General features: G+C 36.7%; 1 protein-coding gene and 1 long non-coding RNA gene across 2 annotated transcripts; one reads left to right on the top strand and one right to left on the bottom strand.

Annotated features, from left to right (window-relative positions):
* The first annotated feature begins 277 nt into the window (after positions 1–277).
* Positions 278–3,290, top strand: LOC100574242. The gene is made up of 4 exons (XR_510959.3): positions 278–311; positions 754–768; positions 2,131–2,163; positions 2,834–3,290. It is a non-coding gene; the product is annotated as an uncharacterized LOC100574242 (long non-coding RNA).
* An 8,569-nt stretch (positions 3,291–11,859) lies between these two features.
* On the bottom strand, positions 11,860–12,597 carry LOC103310151. The gene has a single exon (XM_008187454.1). The coding sequence runs from the start codon at positions 12,595–12,597 to the stop codon at positions 11,860–11,862; it is 738 nt and encodes a 245-aa protein (XP_008185676.1).
* Between the last annotated feature and the right edge of the window lie 1,382 nt (positions 12,598–13,979).

The raw sequence follows: 13,979 nt of genomic DNA, 5'->3' as shown, positions 1-13,979 counted from the left end.
AGATTGTAAATATACTTTATTTTTAATAAAAAAAAAAAAAACTTATCAATAAAACCTTACATTAAATGTAAAACCATATTAAATTAAACATTATTATAATATAGTATGATATTATCATCATCATAAATTGAAATCACACAAACACTGGACTCCTATCAGTAGATCATTGTAAGATTCTATATACGCATAATGAGAGATTTTTTAGAAAGGCAATATTAGATCATATCTTTATTTCTTAGATTGTGAAACATAAGATATACAATTATACATTAAATTGTATGTTTATTTTTTTTTAGTTCTAAAAATAAAAGGTTCGTGAAATTTGTATTTTATATTTTATATTTCTATAAGTGGCTAATTTTACAATTCAATTCATGTGATTTTCGTCTCATAAATCATAACTTTTGTGATAATCACGGCATCTTCAAATGTTGCCTTACCCGACAAGTAATATAAATGAAACCGTTCAGCAATGGGTTATATCCTGACATTTGGTATAACTATTGTTATTACCTATTCTCCTTTTTTAACATATTAACTCTGGGTTCGTATACAATAAAATATAAACCTATATTTTAAAATGTATTATATTTATCAGTATTTTAATCAATTTTAAATTACCTAGTCTATTAAACAATTTTAAACGCATTTGTATATTTTTATTGTTCTGTATAATTTAAAATTTTACAGTAGGTCCGTTAAAAATCATATCACATTAATAAATAATTATTACTAATTTTTCTTTTTTTTTAGAGCTCAAACTGTTACGTACGTATATACCTATTAATTTAAATGTAATCTAAAAATTCTTTACAACTATTGAGATGAATTTTTCATCATAAAAATGTTCAAAACATGCTTTTAAAAATCTTTTAAGCATAATTCATCTGAGTATTTAATTTTATTGAAAAACTAAATATGAGCCATGAAGTCAACTATACAATATTTTGATTCATGAAAAGAATGCAACATAATATTTCTACAAGCAACAATGTTGATATTGAAAAAATTTCAAATTGTAAAAAATATATAATTATAACTATTATACCTAATATATATGTAATAATCTAAATGATAATTACATTATAAACATTAAATAATGTCGTTTAATCCATGGTAATGAAGTGTTGAAACATATTGAGGTAGCGAAGTTAAATAATTATGACTTCATACTTGTTGTGGATGTATTGTTCAAATATCGTTATCAAAATACTAATTGCAAATATCTCAGGACTTAGGACAAGCTACCGAATAAAAATTGAAAATAAAATATTTGTGTATCCCGTAAAAGAGGAATCTAAAATATTCTTAAATAAAATACTTTTTTTTTATAAAACATACATTGTCATCTTCATGTATTGTGTATGTTTTTCTATGAATATAATGTCATCATAGTTTTCGTAGAAAAATTATGTTGATAAAGCCCGTATAAATGTTAATCCATATAAATTTCACCACTTGCATATTGCATTCTTTGGTTGTGGATGGATGCCTCCTTTCGAGAATATTTTTTGCTTTAAATTTCAAAAGCTTAACTCACAATCTTAATGCTGACAAATAATCAATCCAATAAAGTCAATCATATTATATTAATCATCGATGATATGTAACATTGTCATTATTTCAAGAATAAAATTGGAAATTTGTCCACCGGTAGTACCTACGTCACATACATTTTGTCCGCAATTCATATGTCACCTTTTTAGGTAGCTCACGTGTTTTTTATTACTTTGTCTGTAATTAAGAAACACCGTAAATTATGGATAGTTCCATATAAATAAACGTTACTCAATTCGATAAAAAAGTTACCTGTCATTTTATAACGTTGAAACATGTTTAGTTGTTTGATGAAATATAGAAACACTTATTTTTATTATTTCATTAATTAATATTGTATTTGTACATATGTATGATAAGCCCTGTAACTTTCAAATAATTTTGGAGATTCACCAATGTTTAATATAATAATTAAATACATTTAATAAATCTTTGTTTCACTTGATGAATGATTTGTTGAATCTTTTGAATATAAATTAACTTAAAGAGTTACTGGCATACCTATATTATGATGTATGATGTAGATATACCAAAAACAATTGAGAATTGTCAAAATGTAGTTTATTTTTACAGAATTAGCAAAGAAATACATGGATTATTTGGAAGGTATGTATAATCAGTATATTTTAAAAATTAAAATTCATTATAAATAGGTAAGTACTGTAATAATTAATAGTATACTATAGTTATAAGTTATAACTATAGTCTATAATAATATAGTGTCTTTATAATAAATCTCACACACAGCATGAATGAGTGTTAAGTTGGTCCCGACTCAAAGTTAGTGATTGATTAAGGCAGCGATCAAGTAAATGTGGGCTGAGATGTGAGAATAACCTCATAGTTTTTTTCAGCTCAAGTAAATTGTGTAACAAGAATTACAGGCATCCCAGTGATAATGAGAATATTATTAATTAGCGACTCCGATTTGTCATGGCATGCTGGACTAAGACATCACAAATATTTGTATTTTTAGGGGGATTTTCATTATTTTCGATAATATTATTCGGTCTTGGTAAGATTAAAGAAGATTGGGACATTTCAAAATTTGTTTTAGTCTATGATACAATTGGAAATTCCAATATGTTTGTTGTAAAAATGTAGGTATTACAATCGCTTTGAGATGAATAAAATGTTGCCTGGTTTGCGGTAGAAGCTTCTCATCATACAACATAATATAGTTGCGTATACAATCCCAGTTATATACAATTGTGGTAGGACAACTAATCCATACATTCAACAAGTCTAAAATCAAAAAAACCAATTTATTTTGCAGAATTTACTCCAGTTACTGCCTTCTGTGAAGCTAAAATTGATGAAAACAGAGGTTATTTTGTGCATTTTTATCGTAAAGGGAATAAATAAAAACATAATTCCTTTTTTTTCCTTTTTTTTAAACTAATAATTGTAATTTATTTTCTAAGAAAATATGTCCTTAAATCCTAAAAGACACAAACCATAATATTATAATAAACGGCATGATTTTTCCATCTGCACTACTATAATAATATATTGTAATTTATAACACCATTTTTCTTAATCCCTTTATATTATTTAATACCTATATTACTATTAGTATTACTATTAGTATTACTATTTTAAATGTATTTCTTCATATATCCAAATTTATATAATATGTACGTATTGATTAATATACTGTGTCAAACAATAACCTTTGTATGTTACGTTTCTTGCTAATAATCAATAATCAATATAGTTGTTATCTATCTATCTATTATTTCTTATATATAAAACATATTGTGTCACTACCTATATTATGTTCGTTCACGCATACCTCCAAAACCACTTAACCAATTTTAATGACATTTCGTAAATGTCTCTCGCTTGGTTCATCTAGTTTTATGATAGTAGTTGTTATCTCGATAAATGCCCCTAAATTAATTTATTTCAAATTTAAGCGTAGAATATACAATTTGCGATATGGACATTTTTTTTTATAAATAATTGATATTGGTTAAAACTTAGTAATATGAGCAATTAATATTTGTTTTCATTGGTCCACTCGGGCAGATAAGGTAAAAGCGAGCATCAAATCGTGGCGTTTATGGTTTCGATTAAATAAACAACATCTTAAAACAAATATGAGAGTTGAACATGTTTTATTGTAGACTATGTAGGTTCCTAAAAACTCAAAAAATACTTAATTGTTTTCGTTCTTGGATTTATCAATTATCATGCAAATTAAGAGTGTAGTTTGAACTACGTTCGATTTATATCAGGTGCCAAAAACTGCATCCACCAATTGTCAATCTCGGTCGAATTAGTTCACAAAACGAGGTAAATTACACCAACGCAAATTTTCCCGTGAACTGTAGGACGAAAACCTGCGACAACTGTGTACATTATCAGCACTGGTTATTGGTGCATATTTAAAATTGACTTATAATTATTAATATATTTTGTTAATTATTTTGATCAGACAAATCGTGACCTTGTCACCTTGACTTATTTAAGTAATTTCATTTAAAACCATTAATCTTTTATTTTTGTTTAAAACGTGTTTTAATTATTGTTGTATAGGTTTCAAGAGTTTTGATACTTTTAATGATGAAAAATGTGCATTATTGTAAGCAAGATTATATTTCAAAATGTATTAATTTGAAATTCATTTATAATTTTCAATGATTTTTGCCTAATCTCTCAAGTTTATTGAAATATATTTTTGAAGAACTTTTCAAAATGATCTACGTAAAAGAAGGCTAATGGCTTTTCGAAGAAAATGATCTTGAATAATGTGCGTAGCATCAGATGACATCAACAAAACTTTGTGATCATTATTATCTTTGGGCCACAATACCTATGGTTTAAGACAGCGGTTCCCAACCTTTTTAGTCGGCGGTGCCCTTTTGATGGTCTAAATTTAGTTAGGTGCCCCTCTGTGAATATCATGAGAAACATGATAAAAATGAACACTTGTTTTCATTACAGACCGTTTTAAATAATTTTATTGTACATATAAAAAACAAATTACAAAATTATGGTGGAAAATAAAGAAAAAAATACTGCTTTGAAAGTTAAAAATTAATGAGATTTTTGTGGCTGCTTATTTTTTGAAAGTTTGGCAATATCTGGTTCAATTTGTGATAGTTGGATACGAAGGTCAGGTTCTACATTAAGACGGTTCCGGTATTTGGTTTTAGTAGCCGTATATGCTGAAAATCCTGTCTCACATAAATAAGTGGTAGCAAAAGGTAGGAGTATTGTTATTTCTTTTTGACTCAAATGTTCAAAACTTGTATTTTTTAAATTTAGCCAAAATTCAACGTAAGAATTGCTACTGAAGGTGGATTGAAATGTTGAATCTGAAGTTATATCGATCAAACTCTCATATTCGATTGAAGACAAGCTTGAGGGTTTTCTACAGACTGAAAATGTATTAACTACTCATTCACCGTCTTTTAAAAACACCTCTCGATCTGTAGGAAAATATTTATTAAATGCATATTTGAGTTGTTTGAGATGTTGGTCCAGCTGTTGCACCTGTCATGGCCCTAGCACCATCAGTACACATATCGATACAGTTTGTCCACGCAATCTGATTTTCTGTTAAAAAATCATCCAATAAACCGAAAATTTGAACCCCTGTTGTATTAGATAGAAGTGGTTTACAAAATAAAAGATCTTCCTCAAAAGAGTTCATGTTTACGTAACGAACGAACACAATTACCACAGGAAGACCAGCAATATCGGTTGATTCGTCCATTTGTAGTGTGAATTTTAATACGAGAGACAAGTGTTTCTGATACGTTGCTAGCCAAATCTTCAATTCGCCGTGCAACAGTATTATTTGACAAAGGAATTATGGATAAATGTTTGGCAGATTTATCATCAAACATACAAGTTACTATATCAATAACGCATGGTTTTATGAGGGTCTCCGCAATGGTATGAGCTTCACCTTTTTGTGCTATACGGTAACTCACCATGTAGAAAGCTTCAATGCGTTTTCATTATCGGTTAGTACGTGCTATTTTATTTTTGTTCTAACAGTCAATAGTTCAGAGCGCTTTCATTTCAAAAAATCGAGTGGTTTCCCATCATGATCTGGGTGGACCTTTTCATAATGACGACGTAGTTTTCCGGGATACATAGAGCTGTTAGAAAAAACTTCTGAACAAATTACGCACTGTGGCTGGCCATCGTTTGTTTCTATGAACCCCATCTCCAAATAACTTTCAACGTATTTACGTTTTTTAGACGTTCTTGGGACAGAATCACCAGTATTTGGCGGTAGTGTACTACTCATACCTTGAGAAGTAGGACTATCATCATTAACTCCGTCTTCGTTGGTTATGCTTTCTTCTATATTAGAACAAGTTGACTCTGTAGCAGGCGTTTTAATAATAGACCCACTTTGCCTATGTAATTTATCTGAATCGATACCGATTAGAAACACTGTATTAAATATATCGAGTGTACCAAGTAATATCATACGTAAAACAATTTTTTTTTTTAACTACAATAAATTGTAAATAGTTTTTTTCATTCTTGGATGAGCCTCGGTGCCCATGAAATAAGCTTGCGGTGCCCTTGCGGCACCGCGGTGCACAGGTTAGGAACCGCTGGTTTAAGAGAATCGGTTACGAATAGTGCTATAGTTGAATTATTGGTTTTTTTTCGAGAACTTTCGATGTTACATAATACGATGAATTAGAAGGCGAATCGGCATTCAATTTGCCAACAATAAATACATATTTTCCTTGTGGGTCAACATGTTCATCAACTTCAAATAATTTGTAATATAATATAAACACATGTTTAATTATTACATTAGCGTACGCTTGTCATATTATTTAATCTGTATACAAACGCGTAATTACACCGTCAATGATAATTATCATTACCTACCTATAGTTATATTTAACGAACAGAAAATCGTTTTTAATTTTCATCGGTTTTTACGGCGGTCGCATGTGAGGGTTTTCTGAGTAATTGTCATATATACTATTGTGATGACGATTTACATCGCGGTTACCCCAATATTTATATTATGTATTATTTAATGGATACACGCATTTTATAGGCACATTATACCTATCTACTTCTTATCAGTGGCGTATCCAGGGGGGGGTTATGGGGTTACAACCCTCCCGAAAATTATTATTCAATGTTTAATTAATTTAATGATCGATCGACACATCACGTGACATCCAGCGGTCAGCGGTGCCCGTATACGTATACGACATTTAAAACTGACCAGCAATTACCATTACATTACTCCTGCTAACCGTAATTACATGATAGTATAATACAGTCATACAGAATACAGATAATATAATAATATAATAAAACCTGTTGCATACACTAACCTCGCTACAGATTGAGGTGGTAGTGCAGTGCGGTGGTTGCCGGAATTAGATAGGTGATGGGACAGTGCTTCGTTGGGATGCATTCCGCGTGAAACACAGTCTGCTGGGTTATCCAGCGTGGAAACGTGATGCCATGTGCACGATGGTATCAATTCCGCGATCTTATTCAACCGGTTTGTCACGAATACCTTAAATTGTATTTGGTGAGCGGTGATCCACGCGAGCTTTACAGTGGAATCCGTCTATGCGTGCATAGCGGAGATATTTACTTTTCTGGCAAGGGTTTTTTGAACACGATGTAATGTTTGGGCGAGTAGCAGGGCCCCACAAAGTTCCAATCGTGGAATAGATAACGACTCATCGATATTTCCGGACTTCAGGGGTGCCACTTTTGATTTTGCAGTTATTAAATGTACCGTTGAAGGTTTTGAAGGATATTCTAACCGAATATAGACAACCGCTGCAAATCCCTTCTTTGACGCATCGGAAAAACCGAGTAACTGAACATGACAGGACTGATCGATCGGAATATACCTGGGTATTTTGAGTGAAGCTACACTGGGTAACTCTGACGAAAATGTTTTCCATGATGACGATAGTTCATTTGAAATGGGCTGATCCCAGGTGTATCCGCTTTTCCACAAGGTCTGCATGAAACATTTCGCCCAAAATATGATAGGGGCTAGCAATCCAAGTGGGTCATACATTTGTGCAATAGCTGATAATACCGAACACTTAGTGGGTGATGCCTTAAACGAGCGACATATCAATGTGAAGGTATCGGAACGTGGATCCCAGTGGAGCCCGAGTATTTTTACGACGCATTCATCCTTTTGGTCAAAGGATATGACTGTAGTCTGGTCCTGCACAGGAATATTTTTCAATACTTCAGGACAGTTGCTCGCCCACTTTTTGAGCTCAAATCCACCATGAGCTAACAATTGAATTATTTGTTGCTGTAAAATTAGTACTTCGTCTATTGTGTTGCTGCCTGTTATAATGTCATCCACATAAGTTTGGGTAGATAAGACATCCGTAGCAGCCGGATATTGTTTGCCTTCATCCTTTTCAAGTTGGTGTAACACTCTTATAGCATGATAGGGAGAAGACGCGACTCCGTAAGTTACGGTGCATAACTCGCATTCGTCCAATGGAGTGGAAGGATCATTTCGCCATAAGATGCGTTGGTACTCACGCTCTGAAGGTGGAATAATGATTTGGTGGTACATTTTGCAAATGTCCGCCGTAAACATGTATCGATGTAGTCGACAACACATTAATAAATCCATAATGTCCCGTTGTAATTTCGGTCCGGTATAAAGTATACTGTTTAGAGACGATCCATTGGATGTGCGGGCAGACGCATCGAATACTACCCGTAATTTGATTTTGTTATTTTCATGCTTGACAACCGCAAGATGTGGTATTATGTATTTAGCTGGTGTAGCGGCGAGTTGCATATGGCCAAGCTTGAGGTAGTCGTCCATGAATGACCTATATGCTTCATACAGCTCTCGATCACCTTGTAATTTACGTTCCAGATTGAAGAAACGTGAAAGCACCATGTTTCGCGATTCACCCAAAATGCTCGGGTCAATTTTAAAAGGAAAATTCACAATATACCGACCAGACATATCACGATTAGTCGTTCGACAAAAATGTTCTTCACATTTTTCTTCTTCCGTGAATGACCCGGGACGCACAACTGGCTCTTCTATTTCCCAAAAAACGATTAAGCAACTGGGTGAGAGGAGGTTCGGATGACACTAGCAGGGACGAGCAGTGTGAGCTGAACTGTCTTGAAATGAAGATCCAACAAAAATCCATCCGAGACTGGTCTCGAATGCTGAAGGTAATCCAACGACGTGACGTACTTGGTAACCATTGTTGAATATTTGATTATAAATGTCAGCTCCAAGAAGAAAGTCGATCCGTCCTGGTTGATCAAAAGACGGGTCAGCAAAGTGGATTTCTGCGTATGTAGATCGTATACGTGGATCTAGACTGGTTGGAGGCATTGAACTCGTTATTCTAGACAAAATCACTACTTCACATGTTATTTCTGGACACATAGAAGTATGTGGGATCATAGTACATGTACTACATCCCTTTGCGTGTATGACAGAATTTTGAGAAAGGCCTACAACATTAACGGTCGTTGGACGTCGGGGTAGTTGTAGCTGGAGTGCGCATCCATGCGTGATTGCTGATATTTGAGATCCAGAATCAATTAGAGCTCGAACGGGTATCCATTGTCCACATTTATCATGGATGCGTACAAGTGCAGTGCCTAATACATTGAGGTTCGTGGCATTCACGCTCCCGACAAACGCAGATGAGGTATTGCCTGTGAGTGGAATTGTGACAGTAGAGTCCGACTTCGATGATGGAGATGACGACACTTGTTGATCACCTTGATCGAGATGAAGCATCGAATGATGTCGAGCCGAACACTGACGACACACATATTTTGACATACATTTCGATGATGTGTGCGTGGCACTAAGACAATTTGTACACATTCGATGAGATTGTATGGTTTTTAAACGCTGTTGCGTGGATGACTTAATGAATTTTTCACACTTCCCGATATAATGTGACCCTTGGCATAGCGGACAAACCGTCGTGCCCTTACCAGAAGCAGCCACCAGAGAAGTGCGAGGAGATGAATAAGCTTTCTTAATTTGTGGTTTTGGTTTAATGTGGACGTGCGCTAATAACGTAGCAGAACCTGAACTGTTTTGGAGAACTTGACATCTGTTTTGGAAAAACTTCAATAAGTCAGTTATTACAGGTAGAACATAACTGCTATGTTGGGATTGGAATAGGCATTTAGTAGACGGATCTAACACTCGAGAAGCAATATAAAACAATATAAAGCCCTCTTTGTCGGGATTGCGCCAATATTCTCTTGAAACGTGTCGAGAAAAATCTTCAAGTCGTTTAGCGACGACGATTTAAGTGGTGGAAAACTAAATAATTTTTCCAAATGTGCATGTAAAATAAGACGCTTGTTATCGAAACGGTCATGAAGAGCATCCCATGCTACTTGATAATTTGACTCGGATAATGGAATAGAACACACTACTGCACTTGCGCTACCCATAACAGCAGACAATAGATGATGAAATTTCACGATTTTCGGTATATCATCATCTTCGTGTACTAACGAATTGAATGTATCTCGGAAAGTTCTTCACCGGAGGATGTCACCGTCGAAACTTGGAATTTGGATTTTCGGCAATTGTATCTGTGATCTATCCCTTGAGTTCGATATACTCGTCGTAAGGAGTGGTGGATGGGTGTCGTCACCTATAGCGTCAGCAGCAGCCATAATGGCATAGTATTGTACAGATACCTCGTTATTTAAAGGTACATGTGACAAATAATATTCCTCCTCACGGTTGAGTTTTAATAATAGGTCAAAGATCGAGTCTTGATCAGCAATGAACTGGCTCCTCAGAGATTGAACATCTCTCTGTCTAGCACGGAATACATGGAGAGCATCTTTATTTTCACCTACGTTTTGCGCCAAAGCATGTAATAAATTAATTTGGGCTATTGATGCATCTCGTTTGGCAATTGTACGTTTCAGAGCACGGTCTGCACGCTCGATATCCGATGCAGAGAGGGGCATGGTTACCAATGTTTTTTTTTTTTTAAAAAATTATATATTTTTTTTATTATTAGTGGACTGTATAATATAGTATGATCTATCCGGCTCGAAGGACCAACATGTTGCATACACTAACCTCGCTACAGATTGAGGTGGTAGTGCAGTGTGGTGGTTGCCGGAATTAGATAGGACTAGAGTAGGTAAATGACATTTTTAACAGTAGGCTATATACATGCTTATATTATTATAGTCTTAATAATAGTAATACACGCTTGTGGACGGGGGGGGGGGGGGGGGCACTTAACCTACGGACTTAAGTTATAACAACTTATCATACATCATATATATTGAATATAAGCTAATTTAACATTACGTGTCCGCGACGTGGTGAGTGGACTGCGACATCAACTGGTGCGGGACAGCCTCTTGATCGTGATGGTGTGGTAAAGAACCGAAACGGAGAACAATACGCACCGAGGTACACACGTTGGTAAAGAGGAATGTATGGCGTACGGTATACCTACACGTCGGCGAATAATACGGCACAACGGTAAACGGATTACAAGACGCGCGAATAATACGCACGCTGCCAAAAAGTGTGTACGGTCTACACGTCGGCGAATAATACGGCACAACGGTAAACGGATTACACGACGCGCGAATAATACGCACGCTGCCAAAAATGAGTGTACGGTCTACACGTCGGCGAGTAATACGGCACAACGATAGACGAAATGTCGTTCAACGAAAAAGAACACAACTTTTTGCAAAAATGGAGCGACCGTGTCAACGAACGACGACGACCGTCAGCTGATCATGAGAACGATGATAAAAAAAACAAAACATGCTCGCGTATCAGTCATGATTCCGACCGGCCGCGTGATACGCGGGCGACTGGTTGTCGTCAGGTGTAACGGTGCAATGTACGCACCCCGGCGTTGTCACATGTTGCGTGTGGCGGCAACATACTCCCCCCTTGGAAGACGTAGACTTTCAAAGTTGACCAGTATGCTAAAGTTGATAGGTTTGATGCTTATATGCTAACTTAAATCTAATTGAGAAATATCTCTACACAAGTTTACAATCAAGGAGTTGAACTATGGAACAGGGGAATGCTAAGCTTTAGTAGAGGAGAACAAGTCAGGAATCCTGTTCATCCTCGACAGGCAGAACTGCTAACTTAACGACGGGCCGTTTGTAACTTCCGTCACTTGTTCTAACGGTAACGACCCTGACCACTCCATCCTCGCCCGGATGGGTCATCTCGACCCTCCCTAATTTCCAATGTGTTGGAGATGTATTTGGATGATGCACTATCACCAGGTCTCCAACTGCGATGTTCCTTTGCTTACGATACTATTTCGACCGGCCCTGAAGCGTAGTCAGGTATTCTGATGACCAACGTTTCCAAAACGATTGTTGGAACTGGGTTAGTAATTGCCATCGAGATAACCGGTTCATTGGCGTGGAGGTCAGATCTGGTTCTGGTAACGCGACCAATGGACAGCCGATCAAAAAATCCCCAGGAGTTAGCACTCGTAGGTCACTTGGGTCAGGTGATTGTGGCACAAGTGGCCTTGAGTTGAGCACAGCTTCAATTCTGTGAGCTAAGGTGGACATTTCCTCAAATGTCAACAGCTGACTACCAATAACTCGTTTGAGATGATATTTGGTTAACTTCACAGCTGCTTCCCACAGTCCCCCAAAATGAGGGGCTGCAGGAGGATTGAAATGCCATTGGCATGGAATCTGGGTGGAACAGAGTTCCCGAAGAACTGGATCTCGCAAATGAGCGTGTAATAGTGCATCAGCGCCTTGGAAGTTTGTTCCACAATCAGAATAGATATGAGCTGGAATACCCCGTCGTGAAATGAAACGATGTAATGCAGCTTTGAACGCAGGTGTGGATAAGTCAGAAACGACCTCTATATGTACTGCCTTGATTGCCGTACAGACAAAGATCGCCAGATAACACTTCACTGAGCGAGCATTGCGGCGTCTCCCTTCCTTAATCCATAATGGACCTGCGTAGTCAATGCCGACGTTGTTGAATGGCCTCGAGGGACAAACTCGAAAATTTGGCAAGTCTCCCATAATCGGTGTAGGCCGAGTGGCTCGTTGTCTTGCACACGCCACACATTTGAATATGAGTGAACGAATGATGGACCGACTCGACAATATCCAAAAACGAACAGATAACAAGGTTGACACCAGTTGGGGCCCTGCATGCAAATGGTTGATGTGATAATGACGCACGAGTAATGTAGTGAGTACGCAGGACTTCGGCAATAATATTGGGAATTTGAAATCCTCCTTGGACCTTGAATTTCGTATGCGTCCTCCTACTCGAACAATTCCTTCAGTATCTAGGAATGGCGCAAGACGCGCCACAGATAGTGGAATTGTACCATTTTTGTTGCATGACAAGGTCTTGATTAATTATCGAAAGTCATTCGATTGAGCTACTTTCACGATTACCTTGAGAGCATGCTGTAGCTCTGACCAATGAATAAAACCAGAATATGAAAATTGGTTTCGAATACGAAATATAAACCGATACATGTATGCGACAATTCGAGTGATTCGAGTGAATGAAGAAAAACGCTGTAACCAATCGGTGTTGAGTGTCGGAACGGTGACAAGATGACTTGATTCTGTAGTGGACTGCCGTTCTGGGAGTAAGTCGGGTGGCATGACGTTACAACCAGTGGACGACCAGCCATTCACTGGTTGACGCAGGAACTTGGGGCCGGTCCAGTATAGGTGATGGGACAGTGCTTCACAGTCTGCTGGGTTATCCAGCGTGGAAACGTGACGCCATGTGTACGATGGTATCAATTCCGCGATCTTATTCAACTGGTTTGTCACGAATACCTTAAATTGTATTTGGTGAGCGGTGATCCACGCGAGCACTACAGTGGAATCCGTCCATGCGTGCATAGCGGAGATATTTACTATTTTGGCAAGGGTTTGTTGAATACGATGTAATGTTTGGGCGAGTAGCAGGGCCCCACAAAGTTCCAATCGTGGAATAGATAACGACTCATCGATATTTCCGGACTTCAGGGGTGCCACTTTTGATTTTGCAGTTATTAAATGTACCGTTGAAGATTTTGAAGGATATTCTAACCGAATATAGACAACCACGGCAAATCCCTTCTTTGACGCATCGGAAAAACCGAGTAACTGAACATGACAGGACTGATCGATCGGAATATACCTGGGTATTTTGAGTGAAGCTACACTGGGTAACTCTGACGAAAATGTTTTCCATGATGACGATAGTTCATTTGAAATGGGCTGATCCCAGGTGTATCCGCTTTTCCACAAGGTCTGCATGAAACATTTCGCCCAAAATATGATAGGGGCTAGCAATCCAAGTGGGTCATACATTTGTGCAATAGCTGATAATACCGAACGCTTAGTGGGTGATGCCTTAAACGAGCGACTGTGATATGTGAAGGTATCGGAACGTG

Source organism: Acyrthosiphon pisum, unplaced genomic scaffold (genome assembly GCF_005508785.2).
Source record: "Acyrthosiphon pisum isolate AL4f unplaced genomic scaffold, pea_aphid_22Mar2018_4r6ur Scaffold_20759;HRSCAF=22051, whole genome shotgun sequence".
In the NCBI taxonomy this organism is placed as follows: domain Eukaryota; kingdom Metazoa; phylum Arthropoda; class Insecta; order Hemiptera; family Aphididae; genus Acyrthosiphon; species Acyrthosiphon pisum.
This window is presented reverse-complemented; position numbering and strand designations above follow the sequence as displayed.